Source organism: Aphelocoma coerulescens, assembly GCF_041296385.1.
Source record: "Aphelocoma coerulescens isolate FSJ_1873_10779 chromosome Z unlocalized genomic scaffold, UR_Acoe_1.0 ChrZ, whole genome shotgun sequence".
Lineage (NCBI taxonomy): Eukaryota > Metazoa > Chordata > Aves > Passeriformes > Corvidae > Aphelocoma > Aphelocoma coerulescens.
Genome location: NW_027184085.1, coordinates 71,825,136 through 71,851,327, shown reverse-complemented (window position 1 = coordinate 71,851,327; position 26,192 = coordinate 71,825,136). Strand labels below are relative to the sequence as shown.

The following is a 26,192-nucleotide window of genomic DNA, read 5'->3' as shown; positions in this document are numbered from 1 at the left end:
CGTCACACCTGACACACACAGGTCCCTGACCCCCACATCCCTGCTGGGAGGTACCTGGGCTCGGCTGTGCCCTGCACAGAGCAGCCACAGCCACAGAAGGAAGTGTGTTGGGTGCAGCTGAGTTGATACATTACCTCAGCTATTGCTGCCGAAAGCCCTAAAACCTCGTGGCCAGTGGCAGCAGGACCTGAAGGTCATCTGAGGTAAGTTTGGTTATGTGTTTTCATTCCTCTCTCACAGCAAGACCCTTTCACAGCCTTGGGGCTTGTGCCCAAGTGCGTGTGACAGCGGGGTCTGCAGGAGCAGTTGTTGGGGGCTGTCGTGGTTTAACCCAAGCTAGGGTTAGCCCGAGGTTAAGCCACAACAGGGACTCAGGGTGTTGTGTCAGTGTTGGCAAATGCCTGTCGCTGTGCCCTGGGGCTCTTGGCAAGCTGGATGTGGAGATGGTCCCCTTTGGTGTCCCAGAGCCAGGGGACAGTCCTGTCCCTACGGTGCCTGGGGAGAGGTGGTGCCATCACTCCAGCCCGCCCCTGCCCCTCAGCTGCTGGTGCAGACCCCTGTCACCCTAAGCACGCTCAGCTGCAGCAACAGCGCCCTGGGGAAAGGCAGCCGCCCCTCAACACCCCCAGGCTGGACCTCAGCAGTGAAGGGACCGGCCTCTGCCCCCTCCCCCCAAGGGCACTGCAGTGCTGCCCCGCGGGGATGTGCAGCAAAACCCCTTCCAGCTCACACCTGGCCAGGTGTGGTGTGCCTGGTGGGAGGGGGACCGGGCTGGTCCTCGCCGAGGCAGCGACTGACAGCCCCTGCACAGCTCCAACCACGGCCTTATGGTGTCGGGGCTTGCCCCTACCTTCTGGCAGACACAGAGCCATGAGCAGCTCCGAGGGTGGGGTGGAGCTGATCAGGGCCTGTCTTGCTCATCAGCACACGGCAGCAGAGGAGCTGCCCTGGCTGGGACAGCCCTCTCCTGCTAAGGAAAAGCAGCTGATGTAGGATCACTGTGTTCCCTCAGCCGCAGAAGGTAGAAAAAGCCACCTGGGGTCCTTCACGTTAGGCCAGGGTGGGTTCGATGTCCCTTTAGTCCAGAGCCTGCCTGGAGAGCAGAGTGGATGAAAGGCAGGCTGAAAGGCTCCCACCCTTCCCCAAGGCAGCTGAGACAACACTGTGAGACTGACCACCTGCACAGCCTGTGGGAGGCAAGGGACAAGCCCTGGGCAAGACACACACTGAAGTGCTCCAAGAGCACCCCAGGGCATGGCTACTCTTGGGGAGCCCAGCCAACAGGTGTGGGCACATCCTCCCATGGCCATCCTGGGCTAAACATTGCCTGGGAGAGAGCCTGAGGTGGAAAGAGGGCACATGTCTGGGCTCTGTCCCCCTCAGTGCCCTTGTGTACCCCCACCCAGCCTGTCACATCCACGGGGATGCCCTGAACTGCTGCAGCAGACAGAAGACAGCAGCTGCTAGGGCTGTGTGCTGGCGGGCAAGGAGCTTGGTGCCCAGCTCAGGGCAGACCTGCCGATGGAGCTGCTGGTGCAGAGCCTGCACCAGCTGCTGGTAGGTGCCCACCACATCCCCCAGCGCAGCTCCCAGCTCCTGCTGTCTCTGCCTGCAGCGCCGGCAGTGTGTCACCTGGAAGCAGGTCACTGCCAGGTGAACCAGGCGGTCAAATGTGGCCCTCAGCGCACGCTGCACCTCTGTGAGAGGCTGCTCCGTGCTCAGGAGAGCCTGGCAGCTGGACAGCAGGTCCTGGGAAGCCCAGCCCAGGGCACCCTTGCTCTCTGCACCCTGCTCTGCACATTGGTCATGCAGGTGGGTTGCCTGGTTCCCACAGAGCTTCCCTACAACCTCCTGGAGCTCTGCAGTGTAGGCCAGGAAGCGGGAGAAATCCGCAGGGCTCATCCATGCCTGGTCCTTCAGCTGCCCAAGCACTCGGATGTGGGGGTCCTGCCCTGCCCTGTCCCCAGCAATAGAGATTGGGAAACTGCTCCCAGGGGTCCTGGGAAGGCTGCAGCTGCCAGAGGGTGGGGTGGTGAGGGGCCCTGGAAACTGGGGGGGGCTGGTGTCACACTCCCCGTGGTTGTGGGGCTGGGGGAAGCAGCTGATGTAGGGCAGCCGGCAGCCACAGCTCTCCAGCCCACGTGGTGCCAGGGAACACCCCAAGGGCCCAGCTGGGATTCGGGGTGAAGAGGTCTGCTCACCCTCCTCGGGGTTAAGACAGAGGAAGGAGTGTTTTGCAGCCCTGTGGTCTCCTGCTCCTTTCCCCAAGGGAACTGGGACTGAGGAGAGGGAAAGCCCTGCAGATGGAGCCAGGCAGGAGTCCTTCCCCAGCCCCACAGCCTGCTCTCTGGGAAGAGAAGCCCATCCAGGCTCTGGCTGAGTCACATCTCCTGCATCTCCCGTGGGCTGCCCTTCACCCGGCCCGGAGCTGCTCACCAGCTCCCTGCCACAGCCTGCTCCAGCAGGGGCTGTTGGCATCTTCCTTCCAACAGCACTGGCCCCCACGCACCCGCTGGTCCTCAGACAGGCCAAAGGCTCAAGTGGGTCATCCACCCTGGCCTGCAGCTGGCTGGGTGACACAGGGTCTGTCCTCACCCCAAATGAGAGCCAGGAGGGCCCCGAGGCACTGCTGCCATCTGCCAGGAGCTGGGCTGCCTCTGGGAACCCCATGTGGCCTTCGTGCACTTTCCACAGGGTCTCCCCACTCACCACCTGTGGGCTCCTCACCCGGGACACGGCCCCATCGCTGCTGCTGTTGGCATGGCACTGACCATTGGCACAACACTGACCATCAGCACGGCCCTCACTCTCAGCACAGTGCTGACCATCGGCACAGTGATCACCATCAGCACTGCCCTTGCCAGTGATACAGCTCTGACCATTGGCTTGGCTCTCCTGACAGGGAGCCGGGGAAGGCTCCACACTCGCAGGAAGCGGCCCCTGGTCCTGGGCCAGCTTCCAAGGAGGGGCCGTGCTGAGGCCAGGAGCTGGTGGCAGCAGCAGGAGTTTGTCAGGGGGGCAGATCCCCTCTGGATCCCAGGATGAGGGCACAACACTAGCCTTGTGCTGGGTGGCCACCACCCCACGCCCCGCCTCCTGTGCCCCTTTGGTCTGCCAGCCTCCCGTGGGCACACGGCTCTCCTCGCTCAGACACCCGGGACCTGCCTCCTTTGGGAAGCTTTCCTGAGCAGCTCCACTCTGGCCTCTGGGAAGGGGCTCAGCTTCCTCCAGGGACAGCAAAGGGGGGTGTGCTGCCTGGAGGTCCTCCTCCCCACGCTGGTCACCAGGATGGTGAATGTCCAAACTAGATGAAACCACCCATTTCCTCACTGACTTTGTCTCCGTGGTGTCAGGCTCCATGTCCATCAAGTCAGAGCAGGGGTCTGAGCCAGCAGTGTCCCTCTGGGCCTGGGTGGCCACAGGAAGCCCCATGTCCATGTCCTTCCCTGTGTCCTCTGTAGAGGGTTGAGTGGGTGGCCAGGAGCAGCAGCGCTGTGGAGAGCCTGGGAGAGCCACAGGGAAACTGACCTGAGAGGTGTAGTCAGTTTTCAGGAAAGACCTTCTCTTCCTCAGGCTCTTGGTGTAGGTCAGCTCCTTCTCCTGCCCGTGCTTCTCCCTCATCGATGGGGTCTCCCCCAGGCTGTAGCACCTCAGCCTCTTTGGGATGCAGGAGGAGCTCTCCGTACCCTCCCAGGATGCTGTATCATAACCTGATGGCAAGAAAAAACATGGACATCACAAAGCCGTCCTGGGCAGCAGAATATCCACCTGCCTACACAGTTGGACAAAAAGCTCTTGGCACAGGACTTGGAATCACAGACACAAATGTCCAGCAGCAATGCCTGTCTCCCGAGGGCAAAAGGAAATGGTCTCTCGTGATCAAGTACCTACTGGAGGCTGGATGCCACGAAAAAGGCAGAGCCTGGGTGTTGCTGCCTGTTGTGAGCTTCCCCTGCCCCTCCCAAAGACACCTGCTCCTGCCACATGCTCCGAGCTCCTTTGTTCGAAGCGCGGGCAAAACCAAATGTAACTCAAACTCTTCAGCAGTGTCTGATTGTCCGGTCACCCCGGGTCCGCCCCAGTCCTCCCCTTCCCCCTTCTCCGAATAAAGGATAGTCGAGGGGAGGCTCCGCTCTCTCTCGGCTCAGCTATCTTCCTGTGAACATCTGTAGTTGTCTCTCTCCTTTTTTAAGGCTTCTAACTGCAGGGAATTGAGCGGGCAGGGAGCTATATTTCTCCCTCTTTGCTTCTGCTGATGGTATTTGCTCTGCAGCTGATACAGGTACCGATTTTAGAGCTATTAAAGTGCTAGATCGCCTGTGTTGCCTCTCTGGGCTGCTCGAGGCTTTCTAAGGCATTGAAATACAAGCGCTAGCCGGTATAAAGCTGAAAAGATACCATCCACACCTGGGTGTGTGGCTGCAAGGACTGAAGGCCAGGGGTCGTGATGAGGGCTCTGGAGTCGCCTCACCTGAAGGCAGGTACGGCTCTAAGTCCCCAGTTAAACCTGGGGACAGCAGCAGCACTACAAGAGCACTGCCCACAGATGTGGGCTTGTCATCAAATAGAAATGCGGTCAGAGGTTCCCAGCTGGAGATTTAGATGATAAAAATTTCCAGAAATGACAGGTTTTTCCTGAACACAGTACAGTGACTGTGCAATAATATGAAAGCCAAAACTGTTCTAATGGCACAAATCAAATTCTTAAGAGGTTCAGTTAATACTGAAGGAGCTGATTACTCCAGAAACAAGGATCGTCTCATTTTTGAGAAAATACAATGGCCAGGGAGCTACCAGCCCTGGGAATCCTTGACCCATCTATGTAACAAGCCTCTGACCTGAGCACGACCTTTGATCTTGGGGGTTCATGGAACAGTGTTTTACAGATTTGGGGTCTCCTTAGCTGAGAGGGAGAGCAGAGATTCCAGAATGCCACTCCTCTGAAAACTGACTTTTCCCAACACCCAGGGCTTGCATGTGGTAACAAATCCCCCTGCAATGTCACTGTAACAGTGCTGAGGAGCGGCCTGGGGAGAAAGGGCGTTCAAAGGTCCTTCAAAAGTCCTGGAGAAAGCACTACGAGCTGGGAGGCGAGCCCGCGGGAGGACTGGGGGGAAGAGGCAGCACCCCAGCCCCGGCAGCGGGAGGCAGGACCTGCAGCACGGGGGTGTGGGTTTACCTGCCAGCGCGTCCGGAGGGCTGAGCCTGTCCGCAGCATCGTAGAACTCCTCCTCGGAGCTGGAGTCCCCGAAGCCCGGGGGTGGCTTGAGGACGAGGTCGCCGGTCCCTGCGTGCCCCGGGCCGGCTCCGCACGGGCTGCAGCAGCCGCCCGGGTCCGCCTCGGACAGCCCGGCCGCCCCCGGCTCCGAGGGGCTGCCCCCGGGCACCTGCAGGAAGCAGAAGAAGTCGGCGCTCCCGGCGGCACGCACCGGCACGAAGCTCCGGTCCGCACTGCTCATCTCCTGCACGGTCGGCGCGTAGAAGTGGAATAGCTCCGGCCTGGAGGAAGAGCACGCTTCCAACTCATCTTCCTCCAGCGCATCCATGGAGTCGCTGGAGCCGCTCGTCTTGACCCCTCGGCTCTCGGTGTTGGCCGAGTCGGACGCCTCGGATGTGCTGTCCGTGGCGTTGTCACCCCCGGCCCGCGGGTCGCCCCCTCCAGCCTGGGGCTCTGCGCTGCTCCCGCCGGGGCTGCGGGGCTCCCCCCGCCCCTCCTCACTGCCGCACGCCACAGCCGTGTCCGTGCGACACTCCGAGGAGGAATCCAGGTCCCAGGAATCTTCAGAGTCGCTGCAGGCTCGGGATTCATACCCTGGGATTTAAACGCACTCGTCAGCCCATCTGGGGCGTGGGGAGGGGGATCAGACACTGCCCCGGGCACTCAGGGGGCTCAGCCCTTGCCAGCTCACCAGCCAGCAAGGGAAGACCTGTGGGGTGTTTTTGCCCCGGAGCAGCACCCCTGGAGCTGCAGGGCAGCTGCCGGCTGGCCCCTCGCCCCAAGCCTCGGTCTGCGACCCCCACAAGCCTGCAGCTATCACGGAATCTTGGAACCATGAATGGTGGGAAAGCCCTCCAAGATCATCAAGTCCAGCTTTAATCATATGCAGGTGCCACCACCCAGGCCCACATAATGCTTTTCCCAGGGTCATCCACCCACTCCCTCCCCATCCTTTGTCAAAAAAAGGCTGTTTTGTTAAACCTTCTTCAGCTGAGACACGGTGCAGTTGCTGTTTTTTCTCTCCCCAGGTGAATATGGAGACGTTTGCATCCACAAAGAGTCTGTAGTAACCAACGATGAGGCAGACCAGATCCTTTGCACTGTTTGATTCCAGCAGCAGAGTGAGCAGCTTTTTTTGGTTTTTTTTATTTTTTTGGAGGTGTAGGGGAGAAAAGGGTAAAAAAAGATTAGAATAAACAAATACTGTTTGTACCACAGTCTGCACAAACAGGATGCACAAGGACAAGGCACCCCCTCCATCTCATACCTCCCTCACTCTCTTTCTGCAGGAGGCACAAAGAGGAGTAATTCGTTTTTCTTGTGTTTTGTGCCTTTGGTGTGTCTCACTGATGGAGGAAGAATCCCTTTTCCTCAGCAGGAAGAATCACTTCTCTCTAGCAATTTTTTTGGTTCTTCCTATGAACTTTCCCTCCCAAGTCTCTTCTAAGCCTTTCATACTGGTAACACCCTCAGCCTCTGAGAAGAGCTGATGGTGAAAGTGACTCCCCCTGTGCTTCTGTTCCCACACAGCCGCTCACCTTCAGGTCCTGCAAGTAGATCTTGACCGTGCTCACTCGCTCGGACTCCTCGCTGAGCTCCACCCTGCTGATGCTGGGGAACTCGGCCAGGCTCGTGATGATGTTGAGCTTGCTGTTGATGATCTGGCTCACTCCGTGCTTGGCGCCCACCAGCAACGCCACGTACGACTCCCTGTCCTGCTGCTGTAGGGGCAGAGGTTAAACCTGTCAATAAAACCTGGCCACATGTGACCAGCAGGACAGCACACCAAAATCAATCACACAAGCAAACAGCTCGTACCATCAGGGTGGCATTGAAGATCTTCCCGCTGTACATCTTCAGCTCTCCCAGGATCTGCAGGTAGCTCAGGCGCACCTGGGCTGCTGTGAGCGTGTGCTTTTTTTGGCAAGAGAGGAAACACAGTTTAGACACAGGCAGCTGCAGGACAGGAGACATTCTTTGGTGCAGGACTGGATATCTGATCAACACATCAAACTCAGCCTTGACAGGCAACAGAGGTGTCCGTGGACTGTCCCATGTGGCCCAGTGGGCATCTGGCACCCCAGAGCAAAGTGCAGCAAGACACACGATGCAGGGAGATCAGGGAGCGTGGGCACAGAGCATGACAAGCAGGAGAAAAGCCCGAAGCAGCACACAGGGAGGGGACCTGCAGAGGGAGGACGCTGCCTCCTCAGCCCCGAGGGACACTGCCACCAGCCTGGCTGGCTGGGGGCTCTGTGAGCCAGGGCTGCACACTACCTTCTGCCGAGGGTCCAGCAGCACCTGGTTCCGCTTCAGGTGGTAGCTGATGGCTTTCTTGATGTCTTTCCCTCTCATGTTTCGAAGCAAGGTGGGTGAGATGAAGTTTTCGATTCCCCAGTCCCTCCTGGCAGAGAGAGGGGAGGGAACACAGGGGGTCCCAGCCACACTGAGCCCCAGCAGCACAGGACAGGGCAGAGGCAGCAGGCAGCCTTGGGGCTGTAACACACCCACTAGCCTCACTCGCTCAAATTCTCCGCTACCTGCGCCTGCCACCAGGTCAGGAGCAGGATGGACAATGTGCGCTTTGATGGAGAATGGCCATTTTCACATGGTTTTACAGGAGGTAATTCACAACCTTCATGAGCAGGACAGTTCCAATCTCCTCTCATCATCCAGAGGATGGAGATACTGTCCTTGCATGCACCTTGCTTTGGTGACAAGGTCATGACATTTCAGCACATTCAGTTTCCTGGACCCATAATGAAGGCCATAGATGCTGCTGGTGAGTTTATTCAGCCCAAGCATTAAACACCCATGAGGGGAGAGTGCTGCTCCTCTCCCCCGCTCCCTGCACACAGCTGGGCACATCTGGCTGCACAGGAGTGCACAGCACTGCCCGTCACCACACCAGGGCCTGGTAATTAACAAAGAGCTTGTCACTGCCTCCTGGAGCAGCGCTTGTCTAGGGCAGGTGCAGTCTCAGAGCACCAATGTGCGGCATGGCATGGGTTACATCTGCTCCTCCTGAAAGCATTTCTTGGTCATTTCCCCACAGACCCCAATACACTTCACAGGATCTATCACTGCCCAAAGTAGATATACCTGACATGCTTCTGGTGGCTGGAGAGATGTCCTGCCTGTGCAAAGCTGATGATTATACCCCCTCTCTCCAGGTACCGCAATCAATACTGGCAGGAGCAGCCTGGGTAACCATCACTGTGTGAGAGATCTGCAGTTTCAAGTCCCTGCCCCTGTGACAGGTAAGAACCTCCCTCTGCCTGGGGACACACCCAGTGGTTCACTGTCTGTACTACTCTGGCAGTTCAGCAGGTTAGGGACAACAGGGAGACCCACGAGGCCACCCTGCCCTAAAAGGAGCAGCACAGCCCAGAGGCTGCAGTCCCCTCTGGAGCCCTGTGCAGAGCTAAGTACCAGGCAAGCAGCGAGCTGATGCCACTTGTGGCTGGCTCCTTCTTCTGCCAGGCTTAGTCACAAGAGAACACAGAAACTTGTGCACTTACTCGATGTATTTCAAGGACACTTTCTGTGGCTGAGCACAGGCATAGATCCTCTCCTGTATGTGCAAAGCAGCCAGACGTAACGCCACGCTGCACTTCATTTCCACAGCAAACCTCTCCTGGAGCACATCGCTGCAGCTCTGCAGCAAACACAGCACAGTTGGGTCAGGGAGAAGACAGAACAAGACCACCAGCATGACACCACACATCCAGTTAAGGGTTCCACCAGCCAAGCATACAAGTTGATGTAAGAATTTCAAGGCAAATCAAATGCTCTGATTTTAAGTGCTCTGCATTTCACATCCACACAGCTGAGCCAGTCTGAGGCTCGCTCTGGTTTAAAGCAAAAATAAGAATGGGGTGAGAACGGATTCCTAAGCATGGAATGCTCCTGTGTCACCTGCAGGTACAGATATTCAAAGGCCACTGGGTCTTCCTGCAGGAGGTCCAAGGGGTCCTTGGGGACAAAGCACACTCTGAAGAGGCACCTGTAGTCATGAGAGTCTCTTTTCTGGACCACCTGCAACAGATAGAGGGCATCTCACCACAAGCCCTCCCTCCACGAGTGCACAATGAGCCTTTGTTCCTGCAAACCCATGGGAATCATTTAAAGCCCCTGGTGGGGGATGGTGCAGATTGTCCTTAACGAACACGAGGAGACTTTGCTAGGGCTTGTAATTTTATCTCTGATTCTTCATCTGTTTTTTTCTCCTCCCTGGAGTAGCCCAGAAGCCTTTTGACAGCAACACTTCATTTAAATACCCACTGATCCCATACACTTGCAGTGTGACCAGGACAGAGGCCTTGGGGCTGCGTGATAACAGCAGGGGAAGGGGCAGGCTGCTCTGCTTTGGAGCTCAGTCACAAGACACAGCAGCCCTAAACAGACCCCTGCATCATCACTGTAATGTCAATACAATGTCAAGACTGAGTTATACATCAGCATATTTTATTCTGGGCAAATCCTGCCCAGAGGAAATCCTCTGACCCATGTGCTCAGTGGTCTGACAGCATCAGCCACTGAGGGACCTGAACTCAGTGATCCTTGTGTGCGCCTTCCAGTTCAGGATGTTCTATATATGATTCCATGAACCCCTCTGCAGGGAACTGCCAACCAACAAACCCATCAGCATGGAGCTGAGACACCTGAGCAGGCACTTCCTCACAAACTGAACGAGCCCAGGACCACTGCTGGAGCAGCAGGGTTACACAAGCTCACCTCATGTTTACAGGACACAAGGTACTGGCTCAGAATTTAATCCAAGTGGACCCTGCCTGGATGAATGCTCTGACCACCCAGGGAACTGTGAACAGCAAGGTCATGCACAGCTGTCCTAAGGCTGTTGTAAGGCTCAAACAGTCCTCTGCAGATGGGCCGATGTGAAAGGAGGCACAACGGATGTCACCCACAACTGCTCTACGTGGTCCAGGCAACACCAGCCCCTGGGTACTGCTCTGTGTGTGAGCACTCCAGCCGGGGCAGGGTGCTCCCCAAGTGCCACTTCCCCAGGGATGTGGGTGAACACCATGCCAGAGGTGGATGGCATCACAGGGGGCTGGGCTGAGCTCCCTGCTCTGGTGACTCCTGGAGCTCTTGGCTGCCTCTGCCCCTTGCTGGCCTCTGTTCCTAGGGGACAGTGCCCCGGCAGGGCCATGGGGCACAGGGGGGCCCAGCTCACCTGCGCAATGAGCTCCTCCTCGTGCAGCAGGTGGATCTTGGCCAGGCTGTACTGCTCCTCCAGCACCAGCGCGAAGTGGGCGATGCTGCGGATGGACAGCTTCTCCTGCAGCGTCAGCACAATGTCCTGGGGGGCACAGGGGTCACACAGAGCTCAGGTGTGGCAGCAGTACGACTCACACACCACCTTGTGTGCCTCCAGCCTGCAGACCCGTGGAGCAGCATGGGAGGCATGGATGGACAGGTACAATGCACCCCAGCAGGCCAGCAGGACAAGGTGGGGAAGCTGCAGCTTGCCATGGTAAGAGTCCAGCAACATGCAAACTCCAAATCCACCTCCTGGAGCTGCCTGTCCTGAGCTGCTCACACTCAATGTTTTACAGGCTTCAACAGAGTGGTTTTGAGTACTTTCTGTGACCCTCGACCCAGGTGTTTACTGTGTTTGTTCTTCCAGCTTTCTAGAACTCTACAACATTGGGATGTGGATGCCCCGTCCCTGGAAGTGTCCAAGGCCAGGCTGGACGGGACTTGAAGCAACCTGGTCTAGTGAAAGGTGTCCCTGCCCATGGTAGGAGGTTGGAACTGGATGGTCCCTAAGGTGCCCTCCAACCCAAATCAGTTTGTGATTCTGTGATTTGTGAAGAAACTACAAAGAACTGGTGAAAAACACTTCTCTCCAAAAAAAAACCAAAAAAGCATTTGAGAGCATAATTGTAAAAGTCTTGCCAATCTGAAACTGGTGTTTAGCTTGTAATAGAGAATTCTGTCAATATACTAACTGTTATGGAAGTAACAAGGTTTACTTTAGGCAAAAAGAAAGTATCACCTCAGGCTTGACTGAGCACAAAGTGAAACAGAAGCCCATGGATTCACTCAAGCTTCTTGAGGTAAGCATAAATGTTTAACTCATCTCAGTTTTAAGCCAGGATATCTCAAGCCACAGAGGAATTTCTAGGAACTTAGGAAGCATTTTACTCATTTAGGTGTTTCTGGAGGGCTCTAATGAGGGCTGGTCTCAAAAACTGGGAAAACTTATTCCATGCCAGAGCTGAGAAACTCAAGTCAAAGATGAAGAGCTAATGCATCCTTTAGAAATCAAACCCTTGGAGACAGGCATTCAAATCTCTCTTTACCACTCACCTCCCCTTTCCCTACCTCCTCCTTGCTTTATTGCACTATTTTGCTTTTCCAGACCCTGCAAGTCAAAAGACTTACAGACACTCGCCTGAGAGACCACAATGGTTTTGTGAAGCTTGAATGAACTAGACAAACTCCTCCTTTTCTGAGGAAAGTTTTCACTGCATGATAAATGAAGTCCCTTTGCGTTTCCCCTTAATTTACTTTCAGCCTGATAACCCCTGAATGTCTGTCCATTGTGAATCTCTCCCACAGCATCTGCACTGGTGCAGGACACCACGTATCCTTTAAGTTATGACCTCCAACCACCGGGCATGGCCAAATCTTACTCAGTAAACTCTGAGCAGCTGCAACAATCAGGCCAGAAGCACTGGAAGTGTGTCAGCTTGTGTCCAAGCAGAGCAGTGATGGGAAGGGCTGGATCAATGGCTCTGCAGAGCAGAATTGCGCTCCAGGGGAACAATGGCAACCTGCCTGAGATGCCCCCAGCAGAAGTGATCTGAGGGAGGATTGCTCTTCACTCAGGAGGATCACTCCCTCACATGCTGCTCTTTCACCTGAGGGGGTTAATCAGTGCTCATGTCTCCAGAGGAGGGGAACATCCTTAACACAGACAACCCAGTGTGCCCAGCACCAGCCAGCAATGCCCTTCAGACCAGCTGACCACTGCACCCAGGAGGCTGCGAGCGCCCTGCCAGCACCTTTGCTGACAGGTTGGATTGGGGTGGTGGGAACAGCCTGCTGAGCATCCTTACCTTCACAGTGGTGCTCCTCTCAAACCTGAATGCCTTGGTCTGTCCGTTCTCCAGGTACACCTTGAGAACATTGGGCATGAACAGGAGGGAGCTCCCCTGCAGAACAGAAGCAGCAGCTGGACCCTCAGGCATCCAGCCTGCGGGCACCAGCTGCTCTGCCTGGCACTGCAAGCCCTGGCATCCAGGAAAATCTGTCTCTACCTTGGTAACCCTCTTCCATGGCACCAAGCTTTATTCCTGATTATGCTTCTGGCACAGAATGACACAAAGAGAGCACAACAAATGCCTTTACCGTAACACTGCGGGCAGTGCAGCGGCTGCACGTGGCCTGGGAGCACCGTTCCGTTCCCAGCGGCACAGGAGGATCCAGCAGGCACTGAAAGCAGAAAGTCATCCTCCCTGCTCATCACCAAAACCCAGCAGTGCCTCCAGAAAACATCACCCATCACGGAGCAGCACAGAGCCCACACTGACACCACCCCACCGGCAGCAGTCACAGCTTCGCCCCAGGCGCTGCCCACACCCTCCATGCTGCCACCGCCATGGGGAGCCTGTCAAACACACAGTGCTGCTTTCACTGCATGTTCCCCTGAGATTTGTAACCCTGGGGCTTCCTAAGCAGGAGATGGTGCCACCAGAGTGTCCTGAGATAGGTCCCAAACATGTGGGCCAAGGAGAGGACACCCTCAGCAAGAACATCTCTGTTGGGTGCTTTGAGAAGGGTCTGGGGACTTGGCCTCTGTCCTGCTGGGGCAGCCCAGAGCATCACTTTTCAGCCCTCCACCTTACTCATCAGTAGAGAATACCTCCACCTTTCCTCCCAGTTTCACCACTGCTCCTCTGGTTGCTCTGTGCTGGGGAGGTTTACTCCTCCACTCCAGGACTTCCTATTCAGCATGTGTTTTTCATGTTCTTGGACCAGCACATTACTCCCATCACTTAAAGGGTTCATCTGCTTGTCAACAGAGTCTCAGGGTTAAGAATGGTGTTTCTAAGATGATCTCTCCTGTGTTTCACTCACTGTGCCACACATTACAAACCTCACAGCCTCAGTCCCTCTAGACAGAGAGCCCATACACCCTGGAAGTACTGTCAGAGCAAACATAAAACCCTTCTGAATCCCTTCCTTGTTCCTCTCATACCCATTTTGTGGGGTTCAAGCTGCCTACAGTCACCACTGAGAAAGAAGAAGAGAACACTGTAGCTCTTCCCAGCCCCAGGATCTAACTCCTCTGTGCTAACTGGCCCAAACATGTAACAGCTTTGACAGGTGTGGGATCCTCCATCAGCTCCAGGACAGTGGTGCCGTTTTACACCAGCTGCACATCTCCTGTGGTAGCTCCCATGGCCACAGTTACCATGTGAGGGGGCCTTGCACAGCCAGCACACAACTTAACATCTGCACAAATTATCACCACTCTCCTGGTCAGATCCAATTATCCAGCCAGAACACCCAGAGAGGTTTCTCTCTTTCCATGAAGGCTGTCAGAAGCTACTATGAATTAACCCTGAAAGCCTCAACAGCCATACCCTTCCTGTCCTGCCTGGGGTGAGGCTGATGCACCCCAAGTTACAGCAGCTAACAACACACTGCCTGGCGCTGGCCCGAGGGTCCCCAGGGGCCTGTCCCTCGCATATTGCTCAGTGATACAGAAATACATCATCAGTCTGCGGAAAGCGGAGGCAGGGCAGCAGCGAGGCTCATTAATAATTGATGATCCCAGCCCGGAGTTTCGGGTTTCAGCTGCAGAACGCAGCCGCTGGGATCCTTCCTGTCGCCACAAGGATCACTTAGCCGTGCTCCATTAGGATGACAAGAGCAGTATATTTACTGAAACAGGAGGCTGTACAGTTTTTCAGGGCCATAATGCCCATTTTGGCTGCCTTAGTACGTCAGCCCATGGAAAGGCGAGCAGCCGTTAAGCACTCAGGGCTGCTGAGGTGCACAGTGCTTTTCCAGAAAGAAATTATAAATATGCAACAAATTTATTTACTCTTCCTTTGTGCTAATCCTTCACTGCTCAAAGCAGGTTGCACATCCAGATGGTGAAGAGGTAAGCTAACACCAGTGGGGCCCCAGCACCCGAATTAATTTCTCCTACCTTTCCGCTCTCATTAAATGAATAGCAATCTAAACACTGATTGTGTCCCTCTGCACTGGCAGAGGTCTGATTAGCTCAGCACAGTGTTGACAGAGGCTTTAGGGAGGCACAGAGTGCAGCATTCTCTCCAGAAGTGCCTTCTTTACGCCTCTCAAGAGCTGCTTTTCCAGACTCATTGAGACCACCCCTGTGATCAGTGGCTGGCACAGATCTGAGACCTCATGGGCTGTGACACCAGGGCCCAGCCTCTGGCTGACACAGCTCCACGGAACACTTCTGTCAGCTCCCAGCTACAAGAAAAGCAGGGTCTGCTGGTGATTTCGAATCTGCCTGTATCCCACAGTCAGTCCTGCCCAAAGCTCTCATGCATCTCTGCCTGGGACCACTTCCTGGGCACATCCTCCCCTTCCCCATTCCCTGCCTGGTGATCTGGGTGTCACATCTCCCAACAGCACGAGGCATCTGTCCCAGGGAGGGCCCTGCTGCCACACTGCCCAGGCAGGGTCCCAGACACCTGAGGGATGTGAGCACAGCCCTTGGGAGGGCAGGGACAAGGCTTGCAGCAGCACTGGCACACCTGGCAGCAGTGTGGCAGGAAGGGCAGGATTCCAGGGTCCAGAGAGACAGACTGGCAAACGCTGGGAGGCATAGCTGACCCCTACCTGCCCTGCAGGGGTGACCAAAGGTGACGGGGCCCCACGTGCATTCACACTGTGGGCAGGTGATGCCCATGGCTGCATCTCTGCCCATGTACAGGGGAAAGAGAGGAAACATCTGCCCTGGGAAGGCTCTGAGCTGTACCAGGAGAGTTCCACCAGCGATAGGGAACAAGGGACAGACAGGAAGGGAAAAGGAAAAGGGCCCAGCGGGCAGTTCATCATTGATGCAAAGCAGAAAGGCCTGGTCAGACCCGGACTGCGGAACAGCACTAATGAGCAGGGGAGGAGAGAGCAGGATTTGACCACAGAGTTCTCTCATTCTGAAAGACAAAAGGAAAGCTCGACAGAGCTAATGACTCCGAGCTGACCCCAGTTCACCCCACTGAGCTTAGAAAGTTACACAGAAAGAAAAGAAGACGCTCAGGAGCTGTTCACACTTCAGGGAAGATACAAGTGTTCTCACCTCTGCTCCAGGGAGACCAGCACAGGCAGACCCGTATCGGCTGCTACCAGCACTAGGAACCCGGTGCTGGGTCTGCAGCACCTCCAGCAAGCTGTGACCCAGCTCACCTCACAGAGGGTCAGGTACAGAGGCAGCCGTGGGTGCTCTGTGGAAACCCTCTGCAAGGATATGACACCAAGCTGCCACCCTGTCAGCTCGGGAACACTGTCACACCTACCAGCAAGGTGAAGTGACCAGTGACACACCCTCTGAGCATGGTGTGACCCGTCCCCAGGAGGGGACAGCCCAACAGCACATAAACCTGGCACACACACCAGCATTAACCTGTCATCTCTGGGCCAGGATTTGTCATGCCCACAGCTCAGTGTGGGGCCACCATGGATGGATTAGCACTTCGAGAGATGACAGCTGCCTCCTGCAGTGGTGAGGGGACGGTTTAAGGTCTGACGGGGGAACAGGACAGAAGCAGTGCATGTGGGCATTTTCCATCAGTCCAAGTGAGCACATCAGAGACAAAACCCTCCAGAGCCGCCGGTGCTTCCCCCCCGGCCCCGATCACCTCAGGCAGCAGCAGGGAGCAGCTGTGCCTGGATCGTGTCCAGGGCAGCGAGCCCCGACCGCAGCGCCCCGGGCCCGGGGGAGCCCGCACCGCCTCCCTCCCGCAGCCGCGGCCGCAGCCGCGCTCCCCGACCTGGGAGTGTCCGTTCAGCAGCACCTCCTCCGCAAACCGCACTTTGACGGGGTTTGTTTTCAGCCTCGCCCTCTTCTCTGCGGTGAGGAACGACGACTTGGGGCCACCCTGAAAGGACAGCGGTGTTTGGTCAGGGCAGCAGCCGCCGGCGGAGCAGAGCCCGCAGCGAGGACAGGGGCACAGGCGGGGGCTGCTCCCACTGTGCTGCCTCGCACCCCACGGAGAGGGGTTCTGGGGAGCCTCTCAGCTCCCAGCCTTGCCACAGGCCCTTCTGACCTGCCTGGGCAGCTGCTGAACCCAGGCCTGGCTGCCCAGGACGCGTGTGTGGCATGCGGCACACTGTCCCAGTGTCACTGCACGGTGCCAGCTGCCGCGCTCAGGCGTCTCCCCACATCGCACAACGCAGCTGGACCCCGCGGAACAGCGGGGCTCTGCCAGCAGCTGGCCTGCACTGCGGCTGTGCCTAAACCAACACACTCAGAGGGCCGGGCAGTGATGGGCAGACCCCACGTGGGCAGCACCTCCCCGCTCTGCTGGGTTTCCCAGAGTGTCCCGCAAACTGGAAACCATTTGGAAAACTGCCCACGGTGACACAGGCAACTTGACCACATTGCACAGTTGTCACATAACCTTGCTGTCACCATGACAGGGTCCTATCAAGCTCACAAGACACCAAATGTGTTCAGGAACTGTGCACAAATGGCCTGTAAGGTATGATGGTCCCCAAGAACAGTAGCAGAATCCCTCAGCGTCTCCTACGCAGCTTCCAGGCAGAGCCAATCCTTCACCTGCCAGAAGTGCCTGTGCCTCCTGGCCTGCCACAGCCCCATCCTGCCCTGAGGACACATGGTAGGGAGAGAGGATGGGATTTGGGAGGAGCGCCCATGCACGTCCAGACCTTCCAGAGCCCACCAGGGTGCACGGAGCTCAGAGTCTCTCCCTGCAGCCCATGGCAGGGCCGGCCTGGCCCTGCACCAGGGGCAGTGACTCCTCACTGCCCACTCTTCCCAGGCCCCTCCAAGGGTGCGTGTGACAGCAGAAGATGCTCAGGGCACCCTCATGGCTTTGGCCAGCCCCTCACAGCCTGCACGTCAGTCCAGCCACCCCTCAACTGTGGCCATGCCAAAGGGTGCCATGAGAGCCAAGGAAGGGCCACTTACAGACGCGCAGCGCAGGACGGTCAGGAGCAGCTCATCGCCGGCCTCCCTGCAACAGAGACACGCGGTCAGCCAGGGCCCGTGCCCCTCCCCAGCCCCTCTGGCCACAGCCAGGCACGGGGGACAGTCCACACCTGATGATGCTGGCTGCCCGCTCGACAGACACATCGTCCACTGCGGTGGAGTTGATCATGAGGAGCTGGTCACCCGGCTGCAGCTTCCCTTCGGCCGTGCTCCCTGAGGGCAACCAGCACAGCCTGAGTCACAGCCAGACCCCTCCCACCAGGGGATCACAGGGTCATTTAGATTGGAAAAGCCCTCTAAGATCACGGAGTCCATCCATTAATCCAGCACTGCCAGGTCCACCACTGACCCAGATGCCACATCAGCACTAGGGATGTCCAGAGACACTCCCTGTGAGCTCCTCTTCCCTCCCAGCATCTGCTTCCCCCAGCAACCACCTCTGGATGGCAAAACAAAAGGGGTTGAAGGACAGTAGGTGGTGACACAGGCCGGTGTGTCCCTGCCTGTGCCCTTGCCCCCCCACCTGAGCTTCCCTCTGCCTCATGGAAAACCACTCCAGCATGTGCCTGTCCCCTTGTCACAGCCCACCATGCAATCCACTGGGAACCAAACACGGCCTGTGTAGCCATGGGCTCCCATCAGCAAAGGACAGGGTCAGAAGGGCAGGCTTCTTTGTGCCTCAGCTTTAGGAAAATGTTGATTCTTTCTGATTAGGAAAAAACAAAAGCACAGCAGAACCCCCCCCCCCACTTACACGCCACAACTCTCAGATCATTTCACCTTGTTTCACACAGGAAGGGGCACAAAGAGAGGTGGGAGGTGACAGAGGGTACATGCCCCAGCCTAGAGCCCCACCAACCCCCAAGCAGAGGGCTGCCACACTCACACCAATGAATAAAAACCACATGGTTTTGTGTAGCCATTAAAAAAATATATGTAAATAAGAAACAGATTCACAGTTTTTGAGTTACACCCTTCCCTTCTATAGCTAGAGGCACTGATCTGCTTGATTTCAGCACTGCCAGCACCCAGCAGCAAACTTCTCCATGTTACTGAAAGCCCAGGGTCTGTTCAGCAACAGATCACTGTGGCCACAGTGGAATAAGATGAAATTCTCTAAGATTAAATTCTTCCTCTGCATTTCAGATATAACACCAGGAAGAACTTTCCTTTGAGCAGCCCTCTGCATCATGAAGTTCAGCAGCGAGCAAGCGCAGACAAGGATCCACGGGATACTGACTCTGGCTCCACGCTGTCGGAACTGGGAGATGCCACAGGCACCCCGGCTTCCACCGGCAGCACTCAGGGGTCACACACCAACCAGGTACCTCAGAAGCCACAACCCCTGCCAGGAGTTTATCACTAAGGCCCCCTGGGACCATGCTGGGCTCTCAGACCGTGCCTCCAGGGAGGACAGGATGCTCACCTGCAGTGACAGAGGCGATAGTCAGGGGAAGGCTCGGACAGATCTCAAAGCCGTAGTGCTGCAGGACGAGGTCCTTGTACACGGTGACGGTGACTTTGACCCGGCTGGGGGGCTGGGCTGCGCTGTCCCCGGTGCTGTCCATCACCGGCACGTTTTCCCTGTGAGGTCAGGAGATACAATCAAACACAATACAACCAGAGACTCTTTGTCAGAAGGACCTGGACCCACACACTTTCCTGCTCTCAGTGGGCTGCCGCGCTGCACTGAGGCTGGTGCTTCCTGGATCCCCGGCTCTGCAGCCAGCAGCAACTCCCTGGCCTCCACAGGAAGCTGAGGACATCAGACTGGTTGTAACCACAACTTTCCAGTCATCCCAGCCCAGTGGTCACACAGAAGAGAGGCCCAGGTGTGCCCCACAGCGAGCCATGACCTCCATCCACAGGAAACAGCAGCACCTTCACCCAGCGAGGCAGCGAGAGAGCGCACAGCTCTCGGCTTCTGCTGGGATCCACTCCAGCTTACGTGTGTCCACTCCACCCTAATGCCGACTCTCAGACCTCAGGGAAGGAAAGCAGCCATGGGCCAGGATCCCTGGTAAATACAGCCTAGTCTTGCCCAAAAATGTGGGCCCACAAAGAGAACCATGACCCCACCTTCAAGAAGAGCAAGTTTCACATGGAGCAGTGCTGTATTTCTTCCTCACAAAACCACAGCAGAGCAAGGCAGGAACATCAGTCCCTGGAAGCCAAGGGGGTTGCTTAAAAACGCTGTTGATTTCTTTTTCTGTGTGCATATTTCCCAAGAACAGTGGAAACAATGAGTGAGATCTGCAGGCTATGCCAGCCCCTGTTCATTGGAACAGCCTTGTGCTGTCTCTGATTGAAGGTGATCATAGATATTCCTCCCACAAAAACCACACTTACCTGGGTGTGCTGTCCCGAGAGCGATGAAGCCATTTTGCTACCATTTGCTCTATTCTACATGTTTTTCGTGTATGGATTAAGCTAGTCTCCAAATCTCCCATTTACCTGGAAGTGACAGAAATCACAGGAAAACAGAATGACAACTGACTCAGGAACTCTTCTGGACAGCTCTCAGAGTTACCAACGCTACTTCACAATTAATTTGTAATACTAAGAGATCTGCTGGCACCTTGTGAAGACAGAGCTTTAACAGAGGGGAACACCTGTGGTGACACTCACAGAACCCCCCTGCCCACCCAGCCTCTCCTTCTTGGTGCTCTTGGTCATCCTTGTCATGGTCATACTGCATTACCCTCCCATGGCAGACAGTGACATCTGTACTCCTTTTCCACGGATTTCATGGATCCATGGGCTTCTTTTGGAGGTGCAAAGGCTGGGTCAGCTTTCCACCCCTAAACAGAGCCCGCCAGACCATGAATCTTCAGCCAAAGCAGGCAACTGGTTTGATATTTGTGACTGCAAACATCAGTGGTAACCGCACACCCTAGCAGTGGGCCTTGCAAGGCACAGGAAGCCTGCAGCCATGTACCCCTGCCAATACTCTGAGCTCTAACCCTGGGAAGAACTGTGGGCTGTCAGTGGGCCTAACACAAAATGAAACAAAATATGTCTGTATCTGCCAGAAGTCGTGAAGAATATCAGCTCTTTGTATTTCAAACCCAAAACTGTTATATCCACCTTTCACAGCGTGTCTTCTGCTCAGCCTAGGTGTTCCGTACGTCCTGACCTCCTCGCTCGTGTGTTCTGCTGGGACAGGGAGTTCTGTGCCTCAGGGACATGCTCTGTCATACTGGGACAGTGGGCTGCTGGTCCATGGTAGAAACAGTGCTGTAACAGAAATATCACTAAGTTAACCTATGAACAGCAGAGATGGCTAGAAGCTCACACAACTGAGCCACGAAAGGTTTGTCTCAACAAAAACTGGACCTGTTCCACTCAGCATCTTCCTAGGCCATTGTCCTTCCCCAGCTCACATTTTCTAACCAAGAAGGGAGGGCAGGACCCACATTTGCTGGTACGCTCCTCACAGGGAGCCACTCCAGCCTGTTTTGCTTCCTGCCTGTTCAGCCATGGGCAGAAAATGGAGGAAATTCAGCCCTTCAGCAGTTCTTGCACTGGGCACTCTCTGGGCTTTCTTTCTTACACAACACAATTCACCTTGCTCCTTCAGCCACACTGCTCCTACATCCGCTCCTGAGAAGCATCTCTGAACCACAAATGGGGACCTTTTGATCCAGCTGTTTCCAGAAATTACAGCTGACAGGATGGGAAATCTGACCCCTTTTCAGAGGGTGACCAGGAAGTGCCCACAGAAGGAGCAGAAGCCTGGAACACACATGCAGGATCTATCCAGGGAGCCTGGCTTGGCGCATCCCCTCTCAGCCCCAACGTTCCGCGTCTGTAACGCTCGTGTGGCAGCGGCCGCAGCCTTGGCCTCTTTGACTTCACCTCTCTGCTCAGCAGCACAAAGTGCTCTGGCTTTCCCACTCCCCTCCAAAGACCTGAACGTTCCCCCTGAGCCACAGGAAGGCTGTGCCTGCAGAGGCTCCTTCCTGCCCCGGGCTCCGTGTCTGGGTGCCTGGAAGCCGCTCATGCGCCGGTGCTTCCTCACCACTTCCATCTGCACCTCCATCCCTCACCCCCTCCCCTTCACTGCTCTGCAGAAAGAAAAGACTCCTCTCTCTGGGCTTCACAAAGCAGAATTTCCAGAAAAAGTCTCTTAACCTGTAGGATAAGGAGGACAAGCCTGAAGAACAAACACAAATATTTAAAAACCCCAGATGGAATACTAATGAAAAAACCCCATGTTGTCCTTTCAGGAAACTGGAGTGTTTGGGCCAAACAACAGGTGTCTTAGAGGAGACAGCTTGGCAGGTATTTCCCTAAAACAACGCACAGCGCCAGGAGCAGCCTCTGTCCCCACAGCATCCTCGGGGCACCCCACGAGCCACACATGCGGAGCAGGACAGGGTCACCAGGATCACCCACCCTGCACACACAGCTGCACCTCTCCCCACCCTGGGATGTCCCACCACAGCTCCAACCCGGGCCCTGCTCCCACTTGCCCTTCTGCAGCTATTTCTGAGCCAAGCCCCTGAGCACACCACTAAGCAGCTTGAGCTGGGATCCTGATACACAGAGATCCTTCAACTCAGCCAGAGGGAACTGACTCGACGGGGATTGTCATGGCCACCTGACCCTTCTGGAGAGCCACAGCTCAGTGTCTGGAAGGAAACCCGGGTGGGTGTCCCTGGGTCTTCAGGAGCAAAGCAGACCTGAAGGTCAGGGCCCACACCAGAGCTGCCAGCAGTGTCAGGACGTGCACAGCACAGATCTGACCAGCACAGAAAAAAAACCAAACCCACTTTCACGGAGAATACTTCATATTTCATGGGAAGTATTAATTCATCAAACTGAAATGTTCTGATGGGCAAAAGCTTTTCTGGTAATTTGGATATTACACCTTTGTTTTAAGACACTGCCTCCCACCAGAGCGTGGTGGCAGGAGCAGCGGTGGGGACAGGAGCTCTCCTGCCCACGCTGACAGAGAAAGGCTGGACCAGATGCCACTGTAAAACCCTGGATGCTGTCCACCTGTAACTTCACTCATAGGGGCTCCTGGAAGCCTGCTTCCAAGTTATTCTTGTAATGGATGCCCATCAGCAGTGAATTGGATGGTCTCTGGCTGAGGGATGAACGGATCAAGAGCCTCCCTGGGAGAAGGACTTGGGCTGCTGGTGGGTGAGAGCTGGCCCTGCCCTGGCCGTGTGTGCTGGGACCCAGAAACCCCCCTGTGCTGGGATGACCCCCCAATCAGGGGGGGCAGCAGGGGAGGGAGGATTCTGCTCCTCTGCCCCTCTCAGGTGAGATCCCACCTGCCTCCAGCCCTGAGGCCCAGCACATGAAGGACGTTGAGCTGCTGGAGCCAGTCCAGAGCAGGATCACAAAAATAACCACAGGTCTGCAACACCTCTGCTACAAGGAAAGCTGACAGAGCTGGAGTTGTTCAGCCTGGAGAAGAGAAGGCTTTGGGGAGACCTTAGAGCCCCTTCCAGTGCCTCAAGGTAGCTTATAAGAAAGATGGGGACAGACTTTTGAGCAGGACCTGCAATTATAGGACAAGGGATGATGGGTTTAAAGTAAAAGAGGCAGATTCAGACTACATATAAGCAAAAAACAGTACAGAGTGAGGGTGGGAGGCACTGGCACAGGCTGCCCAGAGCAGCTGTGGCTGTCCCAGTCCTGGAAGTCTCCAAGGTCAGGCTAGACAGGGCTTGGAGCAGCCTGGGGTAGTGGAAGGTGTCCCTGCCCATGGCAGGGGGTTGGATTAGATGGCCTTTAAAGGTCCCTACCATCTCAAACCATGCTGTGGTTTACGATTGCACCTCTTGATCTGGTGATACATCCTCACACAGTGCAGCTCCAAGATGAAGCAGGGCTGATCCCTGCCCAGGCCACCCCAGCTCACCAGGTATGGTCTGCTCCTGCCCAGAGGGTCAGCACATCCCTGTCCTCCCAGGCGGGGAGAAGGAAACTGAGCTCCTTCTTGACAAACGTGGCTCTGAGCTGCACCAGAAGACTCTTCTGGCACGACTGAGCGTCTCTGCAGCAAAGCTTTTGAAGGTCAGCCAGTTCTGATGAGACATGAGGACAGAACTGTAACTCACCTATTTTCCACAGAGCAGCTTCTAAAGATGTTCTTGGAGATACAGAGGGGGAGACAGCTGAGCCCAAGGACCAGGGTTAAAGCTCCCATGGCACTCTGCACTCCCACCACACTGGCTGTGCATATACAGGGAACATAATTCTTGCAAAAAGAAAATTAAGAAATAAAACAGGAAGAAAACTCAAACAGTATGGCCATCCTGTCCCTAAGCCTGTGATATCTGCCTGGGTTTTGAGGAGATGAGCTGCACTCATGGGGGGCTTGCCCAGACTGAAGGCCAGCCCAAACTGCCACACACACACGGTGCTGCTCTACGAGGGTCTCAGGCACAGCTGGGGACACTGCTGCCCAGGGAGGGTCTGGAACAGAGTCCTCGCCCTGGCCACGAGTATCCCTGTGTGCCACGGGCAGTCCCCTCGCCCATTACAGCAGCATACAGGAAACACTCCCACAGCACTGTGTGACGCTGCCAGACGTCACTAATGGGATTGAGCTCCCTGCAGACCAGTTTATCTCCCCCACCCTCAGGTCAGCTGCCATCTGATCACTCCCAGGGCCAGAGGCACAACTACTTCTGCCCTGCAGGGTGGCCAGGCTGGTCCTCTGGCCACAGAACCTGTGCTGTGCCAGAAACCTGTGAGGTTCAGTACTTCTGTGTCATACTAGGCAAAGATTAACCACCAGCACACATCCCCCTGAAAAAAAAATAATGAAAAAACAGCACTGTTGCTTTTTAATACTATTGCAGACCCAGGTTTTTGCATATAGACAGACACTACCAGGAAAAAAAAATACAAAACCAAAAAAAAACCCCACCATAACAAGCAAACAAACCCCACTTTTAAAAAAAACCCCAAGAAACCAACAACCACCCCCACGCTCCATCCAGCTGCTGTGAATCAAGAACAGTCAGCAAGAGAATGCAGCCCTTGTCAGTCCAGGGAAGGCAGGAGAAATTCTGCACCTGCACGTCCCCACTCTCCTCTCTGAGCTGACAGTGGTGAGGTTTTACACAGACACACTCTGGCTCCCAAAGAGCAGAATTAGTTTTAAATTATGAGTTTCTGGGTATGCAAAGACTTCAGGCGCCAAATAAAAATGGTTTCAGCAAAGGCCATACATCCTCGACTGGTTGGGGGCACGAGGGGAGAAGCAAGAATAGCTTTGTGCATGATGCATTACACACAAACTGAAGGAAACAATAAACAGAATGTTCAAGGTGGAAAGGAGGAAAATCAATACTTCCCTCTTGAATAGCTTTCACTCCTAAAAATAGACTGGTGGGGAAGTGTGTGAGGACTTTCCTCCCTTCAGCTCCATCTCCCTGGACAAGAACTGCCGGCACAGAAGGAATGTTTCCTCCTGCTTCCCTGACTTACAACTCCTCACGGTGAGGAAAAGAGCTGCCTCCAAGCACGTGGATGGATCTTCCTCCCTAGCCCCTGCGCACACAGTGCCACAGAGTCAAGCAGCTCGCCCTCTGAGAAGCACTGTCATGTCACTGGCAAATTGCACAACAGGGGAAAACACACCAACAAAAGAACCCTCCTCCCCAAAAAAAAGGTTCTGTGCAGAACTCCGCATATTGTCACTGATCTCTGTGTCCTGCTGCACGTCTGGAACCAACCAAAGTGCTGTGAAGTTCAGCACTCTGGAGTATTCTCGTGGCCTTCCTGGGACTCTCCACAAAGGAAAAACCTCAAGTTCAGGGCAGGCACCTCAGCAGGTGACACCTGTCAGTAAAGGTGATCTCGACATATGCTGGGAAGCAAATTTGGCATGGCCTTTTGGCAAATGTCAAGAAAGGAAGAACGAGCCAAAAGGGAAAATACCTGCACTTAAGAAATATTGATTCAGGAATGTTGTGCCACATACAGAGCCATTTCAGAAGAGCCCAGAGCTTCTCTCCAGCTTTAGAAAGACATGCTTTCCACAAAGAGAGAGAGCCCAGAGCACTGAACAGCATTAAGCAACTGTTTGACAGCAGATTGCTCAGGAAGAGTTTAGAGGGTAATTTACTAAACCTTATGGGAGCAAAACCCAGGATAAATTATACAGCAACACACGTGGAAATGTGTGCCATTTGCCTGCTCCTGATGGCTGAACTGGGGAGGCAGAGGGGACACGGGCTGGGCACAGGGTTTGCCATGTCCTCGCTATCCCTCACGCATGCCCTTGCCTCGGCCTTCCCACCCAGTCTGGCCCAGAGGTTTCTCACCAGTCTGGCCAGGTCAATTCACAGATGGGGGAAGGAGGCAAGTGCCTCGCTAGCCAGTGTCAGCTGGAATTTAAGCAGGCAGAATTAAATGCTGCCTACAGACTTCCAGAGTTCTTTTCTTTTCTAGCTTGGATTTTTCTCAAGTTGTACAACAGCTCTCCAAACATCTGCCTCTCTGCCTGGCTACAGAGAGCCCCACATGGGAGCAAGAACAGAATCACAGAAAGAGATAAAGTGAAGGAAATGGTTCACTGAGGGCTTCCTAGCCTACACGATTGTAATTTCCATCTCTAAATCTGCAGAATCTCCTGGGCCAGCAAGTCTGCTCCTCTGGAACAAGAACTCCATGTCCACTGGGGTTCTAACATTTCCCATGTTACGGCCCCTTTAGACCACTCAGACTTATCTCACACATCCCACTGGCACATTAAGTCTCACCCAAATCTGCCTGGAAGGAGAAACTTCAGGAGCTTCCCAGGACTGCAGCAAACACACC

General features: G+C 55.2%; 1 protein-coding gene across 1 annotated transcript; it reads right to left on the bottom strand.

Annotated features, from left to right (window-relative positions):
- Positions 1-27: 27 nt before the first annotated feature.
- FRMPD1 (FERM and PDZ domain containing 1) lies at positions 28-26,192 on the bottom strand. The gene is made up of 18 exons (XM_069001845.1): positions 26,135-26,192; positions 20,490-20,639; positions 19,752-19,856; positions 18,829-18,986; positions 17,513-17,615; positions 17,382-17,427; positions 16,222-16,329; positions 12,599-12,682; positions 12,307-12,402; positions 10,416-10,541; positions 9,137-9,256; positions 8,740-8,876; positions 7,496-7,622; positions 7,037-7,132; positions 6,757-6,939; positions 6,200-6,347; positions 5,180-5,812; positions 28-3,710 (listed from the first exon to the last, which is right to left on the bottom strand). The coding sequence occupies exons 3-18, from the start codon at positions 19,850-19,852 to the stop codon at positions 1,411-1,413; spliced, it is 4,566 nt and encodes a 1,521-aa protein (XP_068857946.1). The 5' UTR covers positions 19,853-19,856; positions 20,490-20,639; positions 26,135-26,192; the 3' UTR covers positions 28-1,410.

Coding starts and splice junctions, on each gene's coding strand:
- FRMPD1 (XM_069001845.1), bottom strand. CDS start 19,852: ATGGGAGATTTGGAGACTAGCTTAATCCATACACGAAAAACATGTAGA. Junction 9,257..10,415: donor AGGAGGAGCTCATTGCGCAG/GTGAGCTGGGCC, acceptor TATCTGTTGCAG/GTGGTCCAGAAAAGAGACTC. Junction 7,133..7,495: donor TGCTGGACCCTCGGCAGAAG/GTAGTGTGCAGC, acceptor TGCCAAAAAAAG/CACACGCTCACAGCAGCCCA.